Below are 24,000 nucleotides of genomic sequence, written 5' to 3' on the forward strand. Positions count from 1 at the left end.
TGCTCAGAGAGTCCAGTTTCAACCCATGCTTATTCAGACCCAGACCAGCTGGCCTTGGTGGGCTCACAATAAATCAGTTCCACTGTCATAGTGGGTGGGTGCATCCCTCGTGGTCCTGGTTTCCTTGCTCATGTTCTCCCTCCTTCTGCTCCTCATTTGGACCTTAAGAGCTCAGACCGTTGCTCCAAACTGAGACTCTGTCTCTACCTCGATCCATCGCCAGATGAAGGTTCTAAGGTGATATGCAAGATATTCATCAGTATAGGATAGGGTCATTTCAGGTTCCCTCTCCTTAGTTGCCCAAGGTACCAGCTGGGGACATCTCCCTGGACACCTGCTAACCCCTCTAGAGTCAAGTTTCTTGCCAACCCTAAGATGGCTCTCTTAGTTAGGATATATACTTCGCTGCTCCCATATCCACCCTTCCTATATCCCAACCATCCTAATCCCCCGAGCTCCTCCCATCCTCCCCTTCTCATGTTTCTCATCCCATTTCCCCTTTGCCCCTTGCCACCTCACCCGCAAGTTCCCAGTTTTTGCCCTGCAATCTTGTCTACTTCCCCTCTCCAGGCGGATGACTATATGATTTTCTTTGGGTTCACTTTCTTATTTAGCTTCTCTAGGATCACAAATTATATGCTCAATGTCCTTTATTTATGGCTAGAAACCGATTATGAGTGAGTACATCCCATGTTCCTCTTTTTGGGTCTGGGATACCTCACTCAGGATAGTGTTTTCTATTTCCATCCATTTGCACGCAAAATTCGAGAAGTCATTGTTTTTTACCGCTGAGTAGTACTCTAATATGTATATATTCCACACTTTCTTCATCCATTCCTCCATTGAAGGGCATCTAGGTTGTTTCCAGGTTTTGGCTATTACAAACAATGCTGCTAATTTATAATTTATTTAAAAGCAAATGAAGCCACACATAACCAAAGCTCTTTCCTACAATACTAAAGTGGGTTTTCCATCTGAGATTGAGTGTGTAACCTCTGGCTTCTTTTCTTCTAGCTGTATAATCTTGGAGATAAGAAAGTCAATTGAAGGGTTTGGGAAGATAGTTCAAGGAATAAAGAATCTGCTGTGCAAATGTGAGGACCTGACTTCAGATTCCCAGCTCCCACAGAAAATGTGGGTGTGATGGTGTGCATCTGGAACCCTGGCATTGCTGGGGAAGACTCTGAGGCAGATGGAAACAGATCTCCACAACTCTCTGCCCACTCTACCCAATCAGTGAGTATCTCCTTTATGGAGAGACCTTGCCTTAAAGGCTAGGTTGAAGAGCAGGAGAGATGGCTTGATGGTTAAGAGCATTGACTGCTCTTCCAGAAGACCTTGGTTCAATTCCAAGTACCCGTATGATGTCTCATGACTGACTGCAACTCCAGTTCCAGGGGATCTGACACCCTCTTCTTGCTCCTGCAGGCACTAGGCAGTCAAAGTGCACAAAGGAAAACACTCATAGCCATAAGACGAATAAACACTGAAGAAAAGATAAGGTGGAGAGCGATAGTGGAAGACATTGACTCTTGTCCTCTGTGCGTGTCCTGCCCATGGACACACACAAATATGAGACATAGATACAAGGGTCTCAAATGCAAGGCTGCCATTAGGGCTTTAGTAAGTATAGACTGAGAAGTCTTTTCCAGCTGCCGCTGGATATTTGTATATCATCTTTTCCCCTCTACCACACCCATGCCCTAACTCTTAGCCTGTCTTTTCCTTTCCAGAAAGAGATGCCATCAGATGGAAATCCCTCATCTTCTTAACCCTGAAGCCACATGACCTGCCAGCAATGGCCCATTTTCCTCTGCTGGGGTGAAGGAGCATAGCAGGTTCCCTGCGTATGAGCCTCCACCCACATTATTTACCTTCCCAGGTATCATACCTGGGAATGAATCAGACCTGGGAGCAGAATCATACCTGTTCTTGAACTTTGAACCCAGCTGGGACTTCTCTTAGCCCTTTGTCTTAATCTGATGTCTCCCATTAAAACAAAACCCTCAGATCACAAAGCTGCAAGACACTCGGTTCGCTGTGGAACACCACAGGGCTGGGCTGTGGGGCAGGGGAGGTGTGTGTCTGTACTGTGTATGGTGGAAACAGTTTGCCCCCCCCGACGAAAGGAAGCACACACCACCAATCTCCAGAAAATCCCAGTGTATTACCTCATCATTCCATTGGTGACTTTTAATCAGATTAAACCCCCAAAGAATGAGAGAATCCTCCACTGTACATTTATTTAGAGTTCAGGAGACTTGAAGTATTTTTTAAAATCCTCGATCCCCAATATAGTAACATAGATGCTTTATTTGTCTATTTGTTTTTAAGGTAGGGTTTCATATAGCCCAGACAACCTTGAACTTGCTCTATAGCCAAGGCTGACCTTGAATTCCCGATCCTCTTGTCTTCCAGTGAAATGGTAGCAGAGTCTTTGCCACCATATCCAGCACCAAATACTGTGAAAGAGTGGCTTTGAAGCTGTCAAGAGCTGGAGATGAGGCATTCCATGAAACGCGGCCTTCCATGGCTGCTGGAATCATGAACACACAGCATACGGATACCCAGAAAAGACTGGCCCTTCTGCATTCCATTGCAGACAGGAAAGCGACCTGCAAGGCCCTTCCTGTGGAGTTGCTGACTGCTAATGGTTAGCAGGTTGGGGGACGGGGTGCCACTTTCTTCAGTGGTAGAACCACTGGATTCTGGGGAGAAGAAGAGTGGGTTCACAAGGAAAGGGGTAACAGAGGGTAATGGGAGCTAATTGTAAGCACAATACACTGCATATCTATACAAAACTCTCAAAAAATAAATATAATTGGTTTAACTAAAACAAAACTGGGGCTTCGTACATGCCAGGCAAGTGTTCTACCACTGAGTCCTATCCCTAATCTCATTGCTTCTCAGTGAAATCATTAATAACAAGTGTAAAAGCAGAGTCGACTTTAAATAATTTTTAAAATAATTTCAAAGGAGTGGTGAATATAAAGAATACTATAGGATAAAAATCTCCAGTGCCAGCCGGGTGGTGGTGGCGCACGCCTTTAATCCCAGCACTCGGGAGGCAGAGGCAGGCGGATCTCTGTGAGTTCGAGACCAGCCTGGTCTACAAGAGCTAGTTCCAGGACAGGCTCCAAAACCACAGAGAAACCCTGTCTCGAACCCCCCCCCCAAAAAAAAAATCTCCAGTGCCTGTTTTGTAATATAAGCATCTGTGATTTCGAGTGGCTATGGAGATGCGCTACCTGTAACACTACTGTGGCCTGTGGCCTATATGTGTAGCTCAAGAAAATGAAAAATTCAGCTACCTGCTAGTGAATGTAAATATAGTTTCTTCCCACACAAGGTTATGGATTTTTTTTAAGTTCTGCACATGGATCCTAGGTCAAGAATCTGCATAATACACAGTACGGTCCCACAACTTTAATTGTGTCTTTCTGCCCAAGAGCTGCCCCAAGGGGACACAGCATGCACTACTAACAAGAGAAGGAAAGACATGGTTTTTCACCTTTGGATTGTGTCCCAAAGGGAACCAGTTAGGAAGTGTCATAAGGGGACTTTCTGCCAAAGGCTTGTATTTGAAGATTTTGGAAATGATTCAGTTAATGTAAGTGTTTTGTTGAGAGCTAAACAGTAATCTTTGGTTAGGTTGGAGCTATTTAAAACAAGAGCTTTCCTCAGGAAATTCTATCAGAAAGACTGATCTCAGGAAGACAGGAAGGGCATGGATGTATTATAAACGAGAACTAAAAATTATAATTTTACATTATAGCCTGTGTTTTAATAGTATTAAAATCTGTTATGAATGATTTTCCATGAAACTAATGTAGTTATGAAACATTATTAAGGGTCATATATTATTTTATTACAGATACACACCACAATTACCTAGTTAGTCACAGGCATAATGTAAGTTGCGCTGTAAGAGATACAGGTTAAATGTTTGTTCATATTGTATTTTTATTTCCTCTGAATATTTTATAAGAAGAATAACTATATAATTTACAACAAGAACAAGGCATATGTTAAGGATTTAAGGATTGTGTGTGAATGCTAGTTAGTTTTTTTTTTTTTTTTTTTTTTTTTGTCAACTTGGTATAAGCTAGAGTCATCTGAGAAGAAAGAACCTCAACTGAGAAGATACCTCCCTCAGACTGGCCTGTAGGCAAGTCTCAGGTACCCAGTCCACTGTGGGTGGTGCCACTTCTGGGCAGGTAGGTGGCCCTAGGTTATCTGAGAAAGCAGACCGAGCAAGTCATGGGAGCAAATCAGTGAGCAGTATTCTTCCATGACTCCCCTCCTTTAGCTCCTGCCTTGATGTTGCCTTAAGCTCCCACCCAGACTTTCCTGGATGATGCACTACAAGCTTTGAGGTGAAATAAACTCTCAAGCTGGTTTCAGTCATTGCGTTTATCACAGCAATAGACAGCAAACTAGGACAGGATGCATTCCCGGGAATTGAACCCAGGGCAAGTGCTCACCTGACCCTTCTGGATGCTCAATCTTTCTACTAGTTCTCCTGAATAGCTTGTGTCAAGGTATGTATGTGTAAAAGCAGATGCAATTTTAAATATTATACATGCATGCATGCATACATATATGATCAGTACTGTCAAATTGTCTTCCAGGACACTTGTTTCCATGATGAAAACTGAATATTTAAGCCCTGGCTCAAAAGATGCAGAGAATGGGAGAGAACTCTCCAAGTGGTGAACAGTCACTGTCCTCACAGAGATCAGAAGGCAGCTGTCCAGAACCAACCCCCCTCTCCCCCAACATGTTCTTCTGTTCTAAATCCACCTTCGAGATCTGCAGTTAGTGTCAGTGCCTGATAGCTTACAAGTGATTTTTCGAATCCAGGACTTGGACTTAATCCCTGAATTCATATGTTAATGGTATTTGCAGACAGGGTCTTAGAGCAGTCATAAGGTCTAATAAGCAGATGAGGTCACAGGGGTTGGCACTAGGGGCTTTATCAGAGAAAGAAGGTGACACTAACATATTCATCCTGTCTCACCATATGATATGATGTCCTCTGAGTGTTACAATTCATCAAGGCCCTGACCACACACTTGCAGCAGTGGCCTTCCCGGCCTCCAAACTTCTAGTCTTTATAAACTTCCTGGTCTCAAGCATTTTGTTATGGCACCAGAAAATGAACAAAAGTATCCTCCCCCACATATTCATCCGGGATTTCATAGGATGTCACTCCTCAGTCATAATCTAAATGTCACAAACTTACATCTATAAGACTTGTCCTTTCTGCTTCAAGCCCACAAAGGCACCTACCCGGTTGTCCTCTACCTCTCTAGATCCAGGAAGGATACAAAACCTACGGATTTGTATTCTGAATTAGCGTTTGCTTCTGTTCAGTGGTACCACTCAGACCGACCTCTTGCTCACATCTTGCGGTCACTGGTTTCGCTAAGACCAAAGGGTCTCCTTGTTCTTTCTGGTGTGTCTTTTAGACTCTTTCTGCCAGTAGTGATAATAGTGCCCCCTTTGACTCTTCTTTCCCATAGAGTCCGTGGTGTAGTGCTGACCCTTCTCGGCAGGGGGCAGTATTCTTCCTTTGCTGCTTCTGGACATCCACATAAGGCTCAGAAAAGTTAAATCTGATTTAAAACCATATCTTGTTGCCAGTTTCTGGTACTGGTATTTTCCCTTCTCCATAGCGGCAATAAAATTATGTCTATTCACCTCCTATCTCCACCCAGGCCTAGAACTAGATTACCTGCTCCAGCCCCACACCCATCCCAGAACAGCTAGAGGACAGAAAAGCATCTCGCAAACATCCACGGGCAAAGACTTTACGATCTGTTTGGGTGGGCAAAGCAACGCACGTGAAACGCAGGGCAACCAGAACAGCATCCAATCCCGATTCATGCGTCCCAGAAGCAGCCGCAGAAAGAAAAACAAGTGTTTGCGGAATTTGGTACCCAACGTTATTCAGCAGGCTGTCCTCTCATCTCCGCCCCACTTTCTCTAGTGGCCTTCTCACCCCTCAGCCCTCAAAGTCCATCAAACAGATGCTATGGGTAGGCCCAGGGTTCCTGACCTGGCTCCTGAGACCAAAGCTGGTTATTATTGACTCTCCATCAGCATCTCCTGGGAGCACACAAGCGGGGATGGGCGAGGAGCCCAGGGGTGGGGGCTGCGAAGGACAGGCGGAGGGACGCGGCGAGGGGCGTTGGGAGCATCGCCGGTCGGGGGCAGGGCGGGGAGGCGCCGTGCGCAGCCAATCCCCAAGCAGCCCCCTCCACGCCGCCGAAAGCCGAGCGGGGCGGGGGAGCCAGGCGGTGGCGGCGGCGGCAGCGGCGGCGACGGAGGCTGCCGTGGGGAGGGATGGAGAGGGGAGGGGGGAGCGGAGCCGAGCGGAGACAGCCGCGGCGCTGCAGAGCGGCTGGGGCGGCGGCGCGGCTCCCGGTGCTCCCCCCGGCGCGCGCCCCGAGTCGGTGAGGGCCGGGCCCCGGCGGACCCCGGAGCCATGGGCTGCATCGGCTCGCGGACTGTGGGTGGGTACGGCGGCCGGGCGCGGGTCAGGGGCAAGCTTGCCCGGGGGCTCTCCTTCTGCCCCCTCCCCCATCCCCATCCTCGCCCCTGGGGACCTCCCTCCGGGCTCGCCTGGCCCTGCCTCGCGCCTTCACTTTCCCTCCATCCGCTGTGGTCCCTCCATCCCTCTGCCCTCGCGCCTCCAGGGCTTCCATCCCTCTCGGCTCGTTGCCTTCTCTTCATCGCCCTCCCGCAGGCGCGGTCCTTTCCCGACCGCCTCTCCACCAGCTTCCTTCTTTGCTCGCTGTTTCCTATTCCCAGTCGCCCCATCCCTCCATCCCCAAGCCATTCGCGTCTACTCCGCCGTGACCAGAACCTCCGGGGCGCCCCTCTTTCTGAAGCAGCCCCTCTTCTCAGAACCTTCTTTCCAGCCTCAGCCCTGACTTTCTTCCGCGCGCCCCCTCCCATCCTCACCCTCCACCTTCCCCTCCATATGGCATGTGTGTTTTGCCCCCAACCATTTCCCTCTTGGTAGCCTTTTCCCGTCGCTCCTGCCTCCCCCGATTTGCTTTGTTCACGTGCATTTTCCCTCTGGGGCGGGGGCGGGAAGAGCGTGTGCCTCCGGGAGGGAACGGGTTCCACGCCCGGAGGGAATGGGCTTGGGCCGGGGTGCTTGGGAAGAGCCGTGGGCTCGGGGAGGAGCTAGAGGTTTACCGTCCCGAGAGGGGTCGGGATTCTGTTTCCCAGAAGGGTGGGGTCCGCCAGGAGCCCCGGGACCCTCCTGCACCTGTCAGCGGGGCCAGGCAGGGCAGGGCAGGCTCTTTATTTACCTTTGACAGGGGGAAGAAAGGCGCTTCCTTAACGGTCCTCTTCCTCCAGCCTCTGCCTTACTACCGCCCCCTTACTCCCACCCCCTACGCATCCATTCCGCGTTAGGGCTGAACCCATTAGTACAGTCCTTTCCAAACCCCCCCCCCCATTTTCCCCTTTCTAACTCCCAATTTCTCCCGCCTACACGCCCTAGTGACCTCAGGCTGAGAGAATAATTCGTATTATTATTACAAACAAACTCACTTTCCAGAAGCCTGATTTCTGAGACCCAGTTTATTTCCATGGAGACCCTCCTCTGCCTTCACCTCTTTCCCTGTTCTCCTTCCCTCCATCTCCCTGCCACCCCCCCCTCTGACTCAGCTCCCCCTCTTTCTCAAGGCCACCTCCCCTTCCTCCCCTTGCTCACCCCTCCTCTCTCACTCCTCTCCGAGAGTTCTCTCTGCAGGCCCCATCATTGCTAGGTTCAGTGTTTTCCTCTTTGACCTAGCCACAGGTCTCAGTCTCATGCACCTCATCATTTCACAAGATCCCAAGAGAGCAGAACAACTTGGAGGGTATATGGAGAGCTTTGCCTCAAATTCCTAGGACCTACATCCTCTTTGTTCGTTGCCACTTTTGTATTGCTGCATGCTGGATGCCTCTTCATGACGAAGACACAGTCAGAATACCTCCAGTGAAGGGACCTATAATCCTAAATCCCAAAGGCAAAAGTTCATGTACGCAATGGCTTTAGAGCAGATGGCTCAGGCTGCCACTTGATTCTTGAATCTCTCTGTAAATACTCAAGAAATTCTTCCCCAAGACTTCCAGAGGACACCTTGCGTTCAGGTCAGGAGTCTTCCCTAGGTTCCTTACTCCGTCACCAGTTCTCAAAGTGTCCCGTCCACCTCCCCCATTGTCTTCTGTCATCTCACCTTGAACTTCTGTTCTTTTAGCTCCGAAATTACAAAGTCCTCTTGTTTCCTATTCTTATGTCTCTCTCTCCTCTTGAATTCATTTTCTGTCCTCTGAGAGAATTGGGCTCAAAGTCTCCATTGCATCTTCCAGTTCTCTGGCTCCAGGGGAAACAGTCTTGGGTTCTTACCTATCACCTGCCTTTATCCCCACCATATCTTAAGTTCCCTGACTATTAGAAAGGCCCAAGGGGGAAGCCACATTCCTCTCATCCCTCAAATATCAAAGCCAGCTGCACAGTCAAGTAGCTTCCCCTAGAAAGCTGTGTCCTTGTTTGTAGGGCAGTTAATTGGTGAGAAGTCTGGATCCAATAAAGACAGTCTCAAAGATTCCTCGGCACAGAATGGAAACAACCCAATCCCTGACCCCTCCCTCTCCATGTAAACAACACCAGAGAGGGCCAGGAAGCATTTTTTCCTAAGCATGCTGTTCCCAGTTGAGCTGAAAATGAGTGTTTTGTTTCACTTATTTTTCTCACCGAAAATTTATGGATGGTAAAGACATAGAAGGAAATGGGTAGCCAGAAGGCATGGTACTGGTGGGCAGGTGTGGAAGGGCTGGACCCTAGGCTCTGCCTTTTATGGGAAGGGAGCAAGCAGAGATCCAGGGGAATGAGGGCGAGCAACTAACCTTCTGGCTGCTTCAGGGAACGAAGTGATTGCAGTGGACTGGAAAGGCCTCAAGGATGTCGATCAGATCAACATGGACAGCACCAGCTCACTGCATGGCAGCAGCCTCCATCGACCTTCCACGGAGGTAAGGATGGGTGCTTCAGAGACCCCCCCCCCACTATAGCAACCTCGCCCAGATTCCTAGCTGCTTGACCATCTCATAATCCCATAAAGGCCCAAGGGGGAATTCTCTTCATAAGTTCTATGGCAACATCCCAAACACTCCTGTATATGGAACAGACCACATCTTCCTGCTTCCCGAAACACACACCAAATGCTACACACTGAGATCTTTCTCAGCCTCAGGAAGGTCTACCTCTCTGTGACTCTCTGGAAGTCCCTCAGAAGAAGTCAGAATTGTACTTCTAGAGGTGCCCAGATACCATCCCCTCTCCTCTCTCCTACAGCAAACACGAACAGATTTCTCCTGGGACGGCATCAATGTGAGTGCAGCCACCTCTAGCCCTCCCCAACCTATCCTGACCCTTCTTTGCCTGCATTCATCGGGACCCTCTATAGACAAGCCACACGAGCCCTCCCCTGTTCTGCTGACCTCCCAGCTTTCAGGGGTGTGCCTATATACATCCTTGATTTTCTTTGTCATTTGTTCCCTTGTTTCCTGGGAACCAAAAACTCTATTCTATATGTAGAGCACCCCCCTCCCCAAGCCTTCCTATTCCTCTGCCCACTCTCTTACCTTCCCTGTCCTAGCTCTCCATGGAGGACACCACTTCCATCCTTCCGAAGCTTAAGCGAAACTCTAATGCCTATGGCATTGGGGCCCTGGCCAAGTCATCATTCTCAGGTGAGACTCCAAACCTGGAAACGGGATCGTCTTTGTTTCTCTGCTCATCAAGATGTCTCAGAATTTACCCACACAACATCTGCTTTTTTGTCAAGTCTCTCCTGTCCTGAGAGTACCCCCTCAGGATACCAGTGGATATTTTCCCCAGTGGTTGGAATCCCATGGAACCTGGGTGGGGATGATGTGTGGATCTGCTATGTGTATTGTATGATATCCTGAAGGGTGTGAGTATTGTCTGACTCCATAGGGATCTCGAGAAGCATGAAGGACCATGTGACAAAGCCTACAGCCATGGGGCAAGGCCGGGTGGCCCACATGATTGAGTGGCAGGGCTGGGGAAAGGCCCCAACAATTCAGCCACAACACAGCCATGAGGCTGTGCGCAGGGATACAGATGCTTACTCCGACCTCAGCGACGGCGAGAAGGAGGCACGTTTCCTAGCAGGTACTTGCATCCCAAGCCCTCAGATAATACGTTTTGTTTGTTTGTTTGTTTGTTTTGATGGTGACAGGCTGACCCTCCAGTCTGCTTTCTTATGGCAAAATGGTCTCCCTGCATGCTGACCACAGGCTCATATTTTCTAACAGCCTTGATTTCAACTTTGTTTGTTTTTGTTTTGGGACTGGTTAATCCTGGTAAGTTCCCTCCAACATATTTTTATTATAGCCTTAGAAAATGGGGTGCCAATGAGATTTGTGAGGCCATGTGTCCCAGATGTTTTCTTTCCTTTAATATGGTACCGTCTTTAGCCTGGCCTCTCTAAGTCTAAGGAGCCATTGGAAGTCACAGGGGCCTGGGACTTCAAATGACTCTGCTTATACCTGTTTCTAAAAATGCAAGAGGCCCCGGGGATTTCTTCCAGCCATGCTCGTCAACGCTTGATTTCTTGAATTGACTTAGTGGACTCATGAGAGTGGATGGCTAAGGGGAATGGCCCTGAAAACGGTTTCGTTCTGATGACACTGGTGTAGGTCTGATGACGAGTATGTGGTGTCCATGGGAAGATGAACTAATCCTGCTAGCAGCTCTTAGGAAGATACCCAAGGAGAGGGGTAGGGCTGAAGAGAAGGACTTTTGTGTTGTTGGTACGGGTGGTGGGTGGTGGAGGAAGTCTGATTCGGGCTGGATGATAGACATGGAGGGCAGAGAGGGAGGACAAGGTAATAGCAATGGAGTTCAGCTTGATCATGGCTCTGACTAGACTAGGGACCCACAATGCTCTCGTTCTCGCTATCACGCCCTCCCTTCTTCTAGTCCCTTGACAGAGTCGCTTATGTGACTGGGGACCCGTGTTCACCTGATGCTCCCTTGGGAATTCTTCATTAATTCTGAAACCTACTATCTGGATGCCTATATCCTAGACCATCTGAATTTAGGTTCAATTTATTTCTTTTAAAAAATTGTTTTATTTATGTTCACGTGTTTTTACCTGCATATGTTTGTGTGTTCCATATGTATGTAAGAGACCCTGGAGGCAAGGGTGTTAGAACCCCAGAAGCTTGAGGTACAAGCTGTTGTGAACTGCCTGGCATGTGTGCTCAGAACCTAACTCAGGTACTCTGATAGAGCAGTAAGCTTTACTACTAAGGCATCTCTTTAACTCTAAGTTCAAATTCTAAAACCTCCAAAGATAAACTTCTGAAATTTCTAACTTTAATCTCTCAGGCTATTTCACCAGAGGAACACATCTTTTCCTCTAGGAATTTGATAAGTGTGACCTTTTGAAAAATCACCCATGGTCTAGCCTTGCTTTAGAGTAAAAGAATAGACACTACCTGCATGCGGTTTTTGAGAATATGAATTGTGGCCCATCTCAGTGAAGATGTGCTATAAGGAAAGTACCAGCTGATTCAAAGACTTCATATGAAGAATGCAAAATACCTCACTAATGTTTATGTTGATTGTATATTGAAAGAGAATCATATATAGACTTAAATTTAAGATTTGTTACTAAAACTAATTCCACTTGTTTGTTTCATTTTCTTTCTTTTTTTTTTAAAAAAAGATTTATTTATTATGTATAGTGTTCTGCCTGCGTGTATTCCGTCAGGCCAGAAGAGGGCACCAGATCTCATTACAGATGATGGTGTGCCATCATGTGGGAATTGAACTCAGGACCTCTGGAAGGGCAGCCAGTGCTCTTACCCTCTGAACCATCTCTCAAGCCCTCTGTTTTCTTAAGTGAGATGACACATGGTTTATCTTGTACTTCCCTTGAACCATGCTGCACCAGGATTCTCCACACCCCTTTCATGAGTCTAAGGGTTACTTGAGGACTCTTAGGATAATTTCATTTCTTCTCATAGGTGTCATGGAACAGTTTGCTATTTCTGAGGCTACACTTATGGCCTGGTCTTCCATGGATGGTGAGGACATGAGTGTCAATTCTACCCAGGAGCCACTGGACTGCAACTACAGTGACAACTACCAGGAACTGATGGAGAGTCAGGGTGAGAGATGCTTCTAAGTCCAACCCAAGCCTGAGGGGCTTCCCAGTAATTTATGCTCCCTCTGTTCTTTTCTGTTCTTTTAGGACTTTCCTGTTTGTCTCAGCTTCTCCGGTGCCCCCATACCTATGTCATAAGCATAAGACAGGATTTCCGTGAGCCATTCTCACTGCCTGCGATATTCTGTGGCTCCTCCAACCTTGCTCATTCTCTTTACAGATGCATTAGCTCAAGCCCCCATGGATGGATGGCCTCACTCCTACGTGTCACAGGGGATGTACTGCCTGGGGTCATCAGATGCCTGGGAAGCGAGTGATCAGTCCCTCATTGCATCTCCAGCTACAGGATCCTATCTTGGCCCTGCATTTGATGACTCACAACCCAGCCTGCATGACATAGGGCCTTCCCAACCTGCTTCAGGATACTCTGCTCAGGAGCCTCCACCTTTGTTGGGGGTAGACACTGACTGGGCACCAGAGGTTGGTGGGGTGGACCTGGCCAGGGGCTCTGTAGAGGAAGAGAAGAGACCACTGGCCCCTGAGGAGGAAGAGGATGCAGGATGCCGGGACCTGGAGTCACTTTCCCCACGAGAAGATCCGGAGATGTCCACCGCTCTTAGCCGGAAGGTGTCCGATGTCACGTCCTCAGGTGTGCAGTCCTTTGATGAGGAGGAGGGGGACACCAACAACTAGCTTCTTCCCACCCCACTGACCTGAGGGGTATGGCTGCAACCCATACCCTCTCAAGCTCCAGCAGCACAGATGAAACCCGGACAGAAGACAGCAGAGAACCGCGAGCTTCCAGCCCTCACCAGCCCGCTAGCACCCTGGAAAGTGAAGGACCAGCAGGGGGTTTTATCTAGGCTTGTACTCCAGAAACCATCATTCCAGGAACTGAGACCCAGGCAAAATTAGGTGGCTATGAACCTGGCATGATGGTGGGAGATGAGCCATAGCTGTGGTTCTTGGGTCCATGCCCAGGTGCACCGTGCTGAACGCCGAATCTCAGTTCTTACACCCCTGATTTCGTCTTCCAGGAGCCTTGGCTGTGCTGTCTGAATGCCTCCTTTCTCAATTTCACTCTTGCTTTCCTGATTCTGTTTTCTCTGGCCATGGCATCAGTGCTTCTCCACTGTGGGAAGCAGGCCTCAGGGCTGTTGGACGTGGCTTGGTGGGGACAGCAGAGTGGCCTGAACAGCCCTTCTGTGTTTAGCATAGACAGTGTGCCCGATTCAGGCATTCTTTGGCTTCTGGGATCGGGAGCCAAGGATGAGATGGACATGGCAGCTGGGAATGACAGGGGTCACAGTATGATTCTTCATCCCAAAGCCTACTCAGAGGCAAGAGGGTCGCCAATGAAACAAAGAATAAACACAGCCACTTGAATGCCCTGTGGCTGGAAGGAGGACCTTAAGGATCTGGGAGAAGGCCCCATGGGGTTGGCTACTCCAGTTCTAGCTTCCCTTTCTGCCTTCTTCCACCCATGCCTGAGGAGGGTGAGTGGGAACCAGTCTCAGATTGTTGACCTCAGATCGCAGTGTCCCATCAACGGGGGTACCACAAGGGCTGGGCCTCCCTCTACCTTCCCCTAATTCTCTGGAGCTGTTTACACTTTTCTCTTTGCCTTTTCTACATTTTTATAACTTCTTGGGGACTCAGGGTTGAGCAGAGTGGAGTGGGGAGTCTGGTGCTGTCACTGCCTTGGCTGGGCTGGTGGCTGAGGGCCAGGGTGGACACTGGATGCTTCTGCGTTTGTGTCGGCTGTTCCCCCAGGCTCCTCCATCCATCATTACTTACGGGACTGGTTGTGGTGAGACATAAGCTTGCCCTCCCACACCTCCTTTGCCCTCCGATTCGGAGTGGACTGTGGGGACAGGGAGCAGCAGCAAGTCGGTGCAGTATTGCTATGAACAGGCTGGAGCAGCCGCAGCCTCAATCTGGCCCTTGGCATAGGCAGAGATTTGATAGGAGACGCCCAAGCTTGTCACCCTCTTTTTCTTCTTCCTCCTGTCTGTCTATGGCTCCAGTTCCAAGGCTTTGTGTCCTACTATAACTGTCAGGGGTCCCGAACTACTCCCTCACCCACAGGAACAATGAGGCTCAGAGTTGGTGTGATCTTGTTCTTCCGTGACTCTGTCCTGCACCGTATTCATACACTGAAGTGTAACCAGAGTAGGTGTCCCACATCCTACAGGGGAGGGGATGCATTGGATCCTGGGGTCGGGTCATGGAGGAAACAAGGGAGTAGGCCTGGAGAGCCAAGGTAGGTGCATAGTCACTCAGCTCATCTAACGCTGCCTGAATGGGAGAAGATACCTCGTGTTTGCTAGTGTTGTGGTTTAGCCTATCAGGACCTCATTTCTCGGACTAGGAAGGGCTAGCCTGCCAACCCTGGCAACTGCCCCTAACCCCTGGTCTCCTGTCCTAGCCCCCTGGGACTTGCATGTTCAAGCTAACCTACTCCCAGGGTCTCTCTGCCTTGTCTATCCTCTCTATCCACATGTGTGTCTCATCTCAGTGACCCCGCATTCTTCCCCCAGGTGAAGGTGGACATCGAGTCCAGAGAGTAGGTTCATTCACTTTGGTTCCCTTTTGCTCAGGGCCCTGAAGAGTTAGGAAGACTAAACTAAAGCAGCTTTCTTTACTCCTTCCATTCCTCAAGGAAGCCAAATGGTCCCCAATGAAAGACTACAAAAGACCTGAAAGAGCCTTGTAGGGTTTGTACCTGAGCAGGGGCTTGGCTTCCCCAGGCTGCTGGCATACTGCCACAGAGGCAGGTGAGGCCCGCCCCACTCTGGAGAGAGAAGACTCAAGGAGCTGACCCAGGACCATGTTGAACTCTTTTGGAGGGAGGGACCACCTCTCTGGTGCTGGGGCAGGGTGCATGGGGGTTTGCTTCTAGCCTACTTTAAGGGGAGGGGTGGGGCATGTGCAGGAAGAGGCTGTTAGGGATGGGTGGGAAGGGTTGCTTTTCCTTTGGGGTTAAAGGCTGTGCAGCACGTGTTACAGCAGCTGGGGAGCAGGGCTGTTTTTTTATATTCTTGTGAATGAAACTGCTCTTGCTGAATGATTTTTTTAGGGGGGTACACTTTAATTTTCAATTGACTTTATTAAATGAAAATCCAAACCTTCCATTCCTTCCCTTCCATTGCCCTCCCCAGTTCACACACCTCCCTTCTTTTCCTTGTGCTAAGGAGGGAATCTTGAAGGATGAGTTCTTACCCCTTTATATCCCACACTCTGTCTTCCAGGTCTGAGGCATACCCATTTCTATGGTCAGTCTTAGCATGTTTTCTTAATGTGAAACTCACCCCAGGTCCAGGAAGGATTCTATGATATATATTACAGAGAGAATTCTATATAAATATATATAAGTATTATAGATTATATACACATGGGCATGGGCTTGGATGCCCCCTGTAATTCTCCTACCTAGGCTTCAGTGTCTTTCTTGGCCTGAGGAGGTTGAAGGAACCCATGTTGGAGAAGGCCAGAGGCTGTGTTCAATGACACTAAACAGAATGTGGTGGCATCCTCTGAGTATGAGTGTCTTATTTGGGGGGATAGAGGAGATCTGGGCAAGGGAGGAGGGGCAGGCAAGAGACTGTCTGAGGGCTCAGCTGCAGGGCTAAAGTATACAGCGAGGGAAAGCAAAGCCGGTAAATGGAGCCGGGTGTCTACATACTCAGAACACGTGGTACCTCTTCCTGGGTGGAGCAGGCTAATGCTGTATAGTACAGCTATCAAGTTCTTGGCTAATCAAGATGAGAGTCCTCTAGGAGTGGGGCAAACGAAAGCTTGCCACCCCAAGGGTACCCCCAAGTCTATGCCAGAAGATCCCAAGGAGCTACTATAAAGGACTGGAATCTGCATGACCCACTGCTGGTGCTTGGGGAGGAGCTCCAGCTAGAGTAGCTCCAAGGCAGAGATGACTGTTGGCAGGCTAAGACAGCCATTGCAGTGGGAATATGCTTGTCCTAGGGGAAACCTGGAACTAGGGAGACGGCCTGGGATACAGGAAAGCTTTCTGCTGCTGGGGTCAAACACATGCACTGGGCCATGACACCCCGCCTCTCCACATGGAGCCTTTGTCAGCCTCTTTTCCAGGGAACTGCACTTGGTTCCCTGGAACCTAGGGCGGGTGGGCTTGGGGGCACGTTGTAAGGTGGTCAGTCCACAGTGCAATGTTATGGTCCCACATCCCTTCCAATATGGCACATCAATCCATCTGGACCACCATTCTCCTATTCCATGCGGAAGTCGAAATCTTAGACAGGCAGAATCAGGATGGTACCCGTACACTGGGGACTGTGGGAGGTGAGAGACTGATGGGGACTGAACCTGCACAGCAGGAAACACAGGGGTCTTCCAAGCATGGGGCATTGAGTCCTGCCTGGAAATGGGGGAAGACATCTGATGGACCCAAATTCTTCCATGCCCAAGGTCAAGTTCTCCTTAAGATCATCACCATCAACTTTCACAGTGCGGGTAAGAATAAGATGAAGTGGGGGGCCTCCCCGACTTCAACACCCCTTTCACACACAAGCCCACTCTCTGGCATGGGCCCCTGGTTCTTATGAAAAAAGTTTGGAAGGGGTTGTTCACAGAATCAGCTCATCTTCATCCTCCTCATCAGTGGACCGCAGGCTGGGGCCATGCAAAATGTCAGCCAGGTCCTCCTCTGGTCGTGGGCTTCCCACCATCTCCAGTTCATCCAGCTCACCCTCCACTTTGGTTGGGGCCATGCAGTGAGGGACCTCTGGAGATGGAGGTGGGACAGGAGTCTCTGGCATGGTAGGAACTATGACTTCTGTTCCAGGAGCCTCATTTTCACCCTCAGGCAAACCCCAGCCCTCTGCAGGAGGGGGTGGCCCCCCAGGACTCTTCCGAGTTGAAGTTGTATTCCGGAAGCTGGCAAGAGGAGGGCGGAGCTGCACCCCAGATTTGGTGTGGCCCTCAATAGCTTTCTGTAGCTGGAGAGGAAGAGGAAGAGGTAAAAAGATAGACAATGGGAAAAAGAAAGAAGATGGGGGTCAATGAAAAAAAACACTGCAAGAATCGACAAAACAGGAAGAAATGGAAATGAAGAGAGGAGCAAGCAGGGGAGAAAGCCAAGACAGACAGGGAACAATCATGGAGAAAGACAAAAAGACAAAGCTATTCCTGCATATCAGAAGGAAGAGACTGCCAGCCTCCCTGAGAAAGGCCCGCAGAACCCCTTTCCTCCTAGTGGTTGCTTCGTACCTCCCACATATCTCCACACCCCTCCCCATAGCTCACCTAAACCCCACTCAACCAAACCAGGCCACTGGGAGAAAACCACACAGGGTCCCTACTTGCTGGAGAATATGTCCCTTAGAGGACTGTGACCACAACATGCTTTGCAGTCTCTCCCTCGCTCTACATGTTCCCCACCATGTCCCCTTGTCCTGGGTCCATCGTTCCTCCTTCTCTCTCTCTGGTCAAGTGGGGCCTAGTCATCCTTACCTCTTCTAGTGCCAAGACACCTCTGAGCTTCCCCATGCTGGTCACATAGGCAAGATGGAGGCCAAGAAGTGAGAAGAGTGTATGAGTCTGATGGGGAAAGCACAGGTCAGCATGTGCCCACTTCTACCCTCCCTAAAGCCCTGAGCAGTCAGCAAGGGCTTGCCTTGTGCAGTGTTGTCTGTTCCACAAGCTGGAAGGGAGACTGGTCGATACAACAGCAGTCAAAGCACACAGGCTGGCTCAGCTGTTCCCGCTCCCAGGCCTCAATCTGTTGACAGAGTAGCACAGAGACCCCTTCAACTTCAAGAGCTCAGCTTTGTCCCACGGGAACCATCACAGACACTCTTGGTTGATAGGCACACCATTTCCTCTCAGAGGGTCACAGCTTCCTTCTCCTCTGTTGTCTGGCCTCAAGGTCCACCCTTCACCCTCAGGTACCCAGAATATGGGTCCTTCCTGTAGTCTTCACACACTTTTGTCCAACCTTCACTGTGTGTCATATTGACAATCCCATTCAGACACATTTTTTTCTGTTCAGTAATTACTATCATACTTGATGCTTTGTGAGCCTTTGCTTTTCAGAAACGGCAGTTTATACTCAGCCTTATGTTGGTCCCTCTGCCTACTGGATATACACTCATTGGTAGAGTTAAGTGATGTCAACAGCTGGAGATGGAGGCAGCTAGCAGTCACCTCTTACGTGTAGAGCAGAGTGACTATTTGTTGACTCTGAGAAGACTCTGCACTACTTGGTATTTAGTGGACTTGGACTGTTTAGGTTTTGCTTGTTTTGTTTTTAATCTATTAACCAAATAATTAAGGCACAAAGCTAGCTATCCTCTGGACTTACACATCTACAACCCAAGATGCCAGATAAGCCGCTCTTTCCAGGACTCATCAATCAATCTAAGATGCTCTCCTGTCCTACTGAATGATGTCACACTTCAATTTTCTTATTTTCTAAATCTGCACTCTACCTGCAGAGAGTACCAGCAAAGGCTAGCTAGCTCCTAGTCCCAGGATTGAGTGCCAAGTCCACATTGACGCTCCCTTCAAGGGTCATGTTCTGTTGAAATTTCTGGACACAGCTATGCATCCTCTAAACTCCCATGATCTTGGATAAAGGGTTACAGGGAGCCTAACTGGTTCTTAGTATAAGAGGATGCTTGTCTGAAATGTTGCAAAGAGGATGGGACTTAGATAGGATCTGCTTTCTTGGTCCTTCTAGTTCCACCCCCTTTCCCAGTAACAACAGTAGCTACATTTCATTTGCCAAGCACTTCATCTGTACTGGGTATAATTCTAATTCCTATCCGTGTCTTAGCTCATCGAATCCTCTTAAAAGCTCTGCCTTCGTCTGCATTGTGCAGATGAAGTAGTAGGGACACAGTGCTAAGTTTGACAGGGGCTCCATAGGCAGTGATTGGTGGAGTCTAGCATTTTTGTGCTGACCAATACTAGATATACCTCCAGCTTCTGTCCAAGGAGAGGAAGATGCTGCTTCTGGGTCTTAAGAAAAGTTAAACACCGGCTAGAAACTAGAGCTCTCACTATGTGAGACTTGAATCTTAGCAGGGACAGCAGGTGAATTCTTTTCACATTGACTGCTGTGTCTAATTTTTGTATTGACTCAGTATGATTTTTGTCAAAATCAACATCTTGATATAGTCAAGGTTGTCATCTTGCAAAATATAAGGAATTTTTACTTTTGTTTGACTCTTGACCTCAGAAATGTCTTCTCAATATCTGTTTGAGGAAGATATACATTATGAATACATAATCAGTCTTCTTTTTGTACCTAGATGCGCTTTATTTCTAACGGGCATTAAAGGACCATGTTCACCAACAGTCTGGCGTTCAGTCCTCATGGTACAATTTGAAATGGTGGTGCATACCTTTAATCCTAGCACTTGGGAGGCAGAGGCAGATGGATATTTGAGGCCATCACAGTGAGTTCCAGGCCAGCCAGGAACTGCATAGTAAGACCCTGTCTCAAAAACAAAACAAGAAAAGCAATACCTTCACTGAATGAAACAATCTGCTGTGGATTTTCTTACCTCTTCTGGTGACATGTTATCCACTAAATCCGTTGAATCCTAGGGAAGAAAGAAACAGGGCCAAGTTATTTCCCTTTTCTCCTCAGGCTAGTTACAGTTTTCAGAGATGTAGAAACCATGTTTCCCTGGACAGATCCAGCCCAAAAAGCCACCTTTTCAAACCATTGCCACCCTTGGTGGGATCTCTGCCCTTCTAAGGACTTTGGCTTCTTGTTCCACAGAAACAAGCTCCTGATCTTCCTTCTTCCTCTAGACACATTCTCTTACCTGGGCTATTTTCTTCTTTGTGGAGTGAGCTCTGCCCAGTAAGCAGTGCAGCAGGCGCCGGAAGATGGATGACCTTTGACCTGAAAGGAGTCGTGAGAAGATGGGGTGGGGTGTGACCAGGTGCTGCCAATGGTCTCTGACACTTGTGCCACCAAAGATCCGTACTTCCCCTAGCTGTACCCCAGGAGATTCATTCCACTTTTCTACCTCTTTCCCAACTCCCTAGGACAGCATACGGGATTTATCAATTAGAGTCAGCCTCGCCTCACATCTCCTTACAGGAGTAGCTTTTAGTAAACGTGAGTCCAAACAGAACCCCCAAAGCATGCTGAGAGGTCTTTACCTGCAGGCTCTGGAGCTTCAGGTGGCTGTTTGTGGTTGGGCAGTGGTCCATTAGATTCTTCAGGGTATGATGGAGCAGTAAGAAAAAGAGGAGGTGGAGGAGGGGGAGACGGTGGAAGCTAAAAATAAAATAAAGCATTCTCAGTCTCAGAAAAGAGGCCTCATGATGCCTTCCTTGCTGCCTTTACCAGCAAGTGTCCTGGGAGATCTAACTCTACACTGCCCCCTCCCCATTCTTTTCTTCCTCTCAAAACACCACTCAGGCCCTGGTCTCTTTTGCACTGGATCCAGTACGGTCTCTTTCTTACTTGCCAGTGTTTCCCTTCCCCTTTCCTTCTTTCCAGCACTTGCCACAGCAAAGCCCAGCCCAGCCCAGTTCAGTCCAGTCCAGCTCAGCCCATTCAGCACAGTCTAACCTAGTTCAACCCAGGCAAGCCTAACCCAACCCAGGCCAGTCCAGCCCAGTGCAGCCCAGCACAGTCCAGTCTAGCCCAAGCCAGGAGAGATATCACTATTGATCCCTACTGACATTTTTGCTTCGGTCAGTTTCCTTTTTTCTTCTGTCTTGGTTACCTCTGACTTCCTGGAGATGTCCTCATCATCATCCTCATCCACAAAGGCGAAGGACTCTGGTCGACCACCAGGGTGCCACTCCCCAGCCAGCCGTGCCTTGCCATCATAGGGCAGTTCTGATAACTTGCGCGCCATATCCTGGGCAGCCCTCAACCTTCGCTCTGCACACAGGTGGCGCTGGAGGAGGGACTGCAGTTCTGAGCGTTCAACTGAGCCCAGCAGGATCATTGACTCTGGCGGGGGGGGGGGGGGGGGGGGGGGACACGACAACCATGCTTCCCTGAGGGCCTGCTCCACGACCACAATGTCTAGCAAGTCAGGTGCAGCAGGAGCTCAGAGCCTTTCCTGATTCCAGTTCTTACCTTCTCTTACCAAAAAATTTATCTTAAAACTCCTCCAGGGTGGCCTCACTTGATTCCTTTAATTTCACACACTTAGCACTTCCAGACCCAATTGGCAGCACACTAATTGGTGCTAATCTGTACTTATCTGTATGATGCCCTAATATCGTATTTGCAAATATGTAAGCTCACTATTAAAATATGCTGATTAACCCTATCCAAAACAAATGAAACTCAAGAGGCAGTTGTAACGGTCTGAAACTCAAACACACTCTAAAGAAGTCTATAAGCAACACCAGCATCGGGTCCTCTCTCTTGGAAGAAGTTCCGTCCTTTAAAGCACCTGGGTCCTGAGAGGATATGAACAAGATGCTCCCTTTCCAAGAGACCTTTATGTCTATAGAAATCCTACTACAGTGTTGAACATTTTCTGTAAGTTAACGTCCATAGCACTGCATCAAGGGTACTAAGACATGCCTTACTGCTACATATTCATCATCATGAAAACCTTGCACCCACTAGCTGTGCACCCTTGTTCTAAGGAAGATCCATGGCTACAGGAGCTACTTGGAAAGACTCTGAGCTTACGGCAATGTCTGAACTAATGTAGTTTGAGGAATTTGGATACTCTGAATGTCTAAAGTCAAAACTAACATTATTCCTGGCTCCAAATAGCTCCTCGTGTCTATTTTCTATTGCGCTAATTCACAGACCAGCGAAGTACCTACTGAATGCCCAATTAATACATAGAACTCTAAAAGTACAGAGATTATGGTCTCTCCATTCAAAGACTACCCAGTCTAACGAGAAAGACAATCGACAATGGCGGTGACACACAGCACAGTGAAATGCCAGCGGTGGGCAGGAAGAAGAGTGAATGGAAGGGAAGGTGACATCAACATTTATGAAAGTCACTTCCTTCTCCATGAGGAATAGTTCTCAATCTTCCTTAGGCTGGCCATTAGAGCCATGACATTGCTGAGTAAAGTAGGAGAGGGGCCCAAGATTTTCAATTGACCCACACTGTTTATGAAGTCTCTCCTTCTGAAATCGCTTACCCACCATGAGTGTATCTGTAATTCTAATTCACAGACATGCACAGAGCAACAACAAAGTGAGCTGCCTGAACTTCATGTTCCCAGCTGACGTTGAACCAACAGCACTCAGTCTTCTCACTCCAGAGACAAGCAAACAGTGCTCGGTTAGCAGTTTATCTGATGCCACATTGTTTTTTTGTTTTGTTTTGTTTTGGTTTGGTTTTTATAAAAAATATTTATTTATTATGCATACATTATTCTGTCTGTATGTATGTCTGAAGGCCAGAAGAGGGCACCAGACCTCATTACAGATGGTTGTGAGCCACCATGTGGTTGCTGGGAATTGAACTCAGGACCTTTGGAAAAGCTGGCAATGCTCTTAACCACTGAGCCATCTCTCCAGCCCTGCCACATTGTTTTTTAGAATCTTTGTGCTATGTGTGGTGACTCTGCTGTCAAAGTGTTCCCAGATGTTCTGCTAAAGTGCTGTCTACTGATCCTAAGCAGTAGAGGGAAGGCTGTGCTTTACCTTATTGAGAAGATATGTTAGGTGAGTTTCACTTAGGTAGGATTACAGTGCTGCTGGCCACGAGTTTATGGTTTATAAATGAAAAACAATGTCTATTAAATAAGGTATCTTAAAACAGAACACAGGCAACATGGCTATGTATTTATTGCTTGGCAAAAATGGCAAGGGACTTAGCTCTGTATTTCCTCTTAGAACATCATTCTGAAAACCGTTCCAAGCGCATGAGGACTTTAAACTTCATGGCTGCATGAATAGTAAGAATTGCTTTTATTTTCTTAATTGGATTTTAACTGTCTTGTGTGCCTATGTTATGGCTGTATTTTTTTATTTCCTAAAGGAAGAGCATATTCCTCAATCAGTATAAACTGAGCTTCCCTTAGTAGCTCTAAGTTTAAGTCCATCCCTATGATGATGAATCCTGTCAGCTTACCTGGATTTTGAATCACTCAGGAGACTGGTGAGGCACACCTCTGGGTGTGTCTATGAGGACAGTTCTAGAGAATACATGGAGAGGGGGCAGATCCACTCTGAATATAAATAGCACAATCTCATGGCTTTGCATCCCAGAAAAATGGGGGAAAAAAAGAATGAAAGTAGCTAAGTGCCAGCTTCTTTTCCTAGGCATCTTGGCCTGTCATGATGTGTGCTACCCTGTCCCACCATGCTCTCTCTATCATAAGGGGCTGAACTCTCTGAAACCACAAGCTGAAATAAGCATTTCTTCCCTAAATCTGTTTATATTAGGAGGTTAGAAAGTAGCTAAGATGATGCTGGTGCTCCTTGCCTCTGAACAACCAACCCTGCTTTGGTCACCAGCTGGTTAGTCTCCCTTCCTTCCTTCCTTCCTTCCTTCCTTCCTTCCTTCCTTCCTTCCTTCCTTCCTTCCTTCCTTCCTTCCTTTTTTCCTTCCCTCCCTCCCTCCCTCCCTTCCTCCCTCCCTCTCTCCTTCCCTCCCTCCTTCCTTCTTACCTTTGGAATCAACCAATGGTAAAGTCTTGACTGTGGTGGTCTGGAGTAGGTTTCTCAGATCTCCATATGTGCAAGAAGCTGAAACAAACTTCACATCACGTACCATGATGTCTTCAACAAAGATTGTAAATTTGCTAAGGAGGGAAAAAGTACCCTGGGTTAGCGCACTACAGGTCTATGCTGGCCATTCCTTCT

The 24,000-nt window shown here is 48.3% G+C and overlaps 2 protein-coding genes and 1 long non-coding RNA gene across 7 annotated transcripts in view; 2 read left to right on the top strand and 1 right to left on the bottom strand.

The window, feature by feature from the left end:
* Positions 1–862: 862 nt before the first annotated feature.
* Positions 863–3,086, top strand: LOC130889351 (uncharacterized). Its single transcript, XR_009058545.1, has 4 exons — positions 863–1,236; positions 1,429–1,623; positions 1,734–1,882; positions 2,419–3,086. It is a non-coding gene; the product is annotated as an uncharacterized LOC130889351 (long non-coding RNA).
* A 3,209-nt stretch (positions 3,087–6,295) lies between these two features.
* On the top strand, positions 6,296–15,107 carry Fam131b (family with sequence similarity 131 member B). 4 transcript variants are annotated; one of them, XM_057792975.1, is made up of 7 exons: positions 6,298–6,518; positions 8,927–9,036; positions 9,359–9,394; positions 9,663–9,756; positions 10,004–10,201; positions 12,064–12,207; positions 12,424–15,106. In XM_057792975.1, exons 1-7 carry the CDS (start codon positions 6,491–6,493, stop codon positions 12,894–12,896), a joined length of 1,083 nt encoding a protein of 360 aa, XP_057648958.1. In that variant the 5' UTR covers positions 6,298–6,490; the 3' UTR covers positions 12,897–15,106. The 4 variants fall into 4 exon arrangements, with proteins under 4 accessions (XP_057648966.1, XP_057648958.1, XP_057648975.1 ...); XM_057792987.1 differs by having other exon boundaries at positions 6,345–6,458; positions 12,424–15,105; XM_057792983.1 differs by lacking the exon at positions 9,359–9,394 and having other exon boundaries at positions 6,296–6,518; positions 12,424–15,107.
* Positions 15,108–15,448: 341 nt separating this feature from the next.
* Positions 15,449–24,000, bottom strand: part of Clcn1 (chloride voltage-gated channel 1) — a 31,797-nt gene continuing 23,245 nt past the window's right edge. For both annotated transcript variants that reach the window (XM_057792898.1, XM_057792907.1), the window contains exons 16-23: positions 23,806–23,939; positions 20,930–21,162; positions 20,358–20,475; positions 20,015–20,094; positions 19,748–19,786; positions 17,854–17,958; positions 17,691–17,777; positions 15,449–17,176 (exon numbers count right to left, since the gene is read on the bottom strand). In XM_057792898.1, coding sequence (XP_057648881.1) covers positions 16,805–17,176; positions 17,691–17,777; positions 17,854–17,958; positions 19,748–19,786; positions 20,015–20,094; positions 20,358–20,475; positions 20,930–21,162; positions 23,806–23,939 — 1,168 coding nt within the window. In that variant the 3' untranslated portion in view covers positions 15,449–16,804. The remainder of the gene's footprint in view (positions 17,177–17,690; positions 17,778–17,853; positions 17,959–19,747; positions 19,787–20,014; positions 20,095–20,357; positions 20,476–20,929; positions 21,163–23,805; positions 23,940–24,000) is intronic.

The sequence above is a fragment of the Chionomys nivalis genome, chromosome 1 (genome assembly GCF_950005125.1).
Source record: "Chionomys nivalis chromosome 1, mChiNiv1.1, whole genome shotgun sequence".
NCBI lineage: Eukaryota > Metazoa > Chordata > Mammalia > Rodentia > Cricetidae > Chionomys > Chionomys nivalis.

Bases quoted from the DNA above. Each gene is read 5' to 3' on its own strand.
- Fam131b (XM_057792975.1), top strand. From the start codon at position 6,491: ATGGGCTGCATCGGCTCGCGGACTGTGG. The intron at 6,519-8,926 runs GTGGGTACGGCG...TGGCTGCTTCAG, and splicing joins CATCGGCTCGCGGACTGTGG to GGAACGAAGTGATTGCAGTG. The intron at 9,395-9,662 runs GTGAGTGCAGCC...TCCCTGTCCTAG, and splicing joins TCTCCTGGGACGGCATCAAT to CTCTCCATGGAGGACACCAC.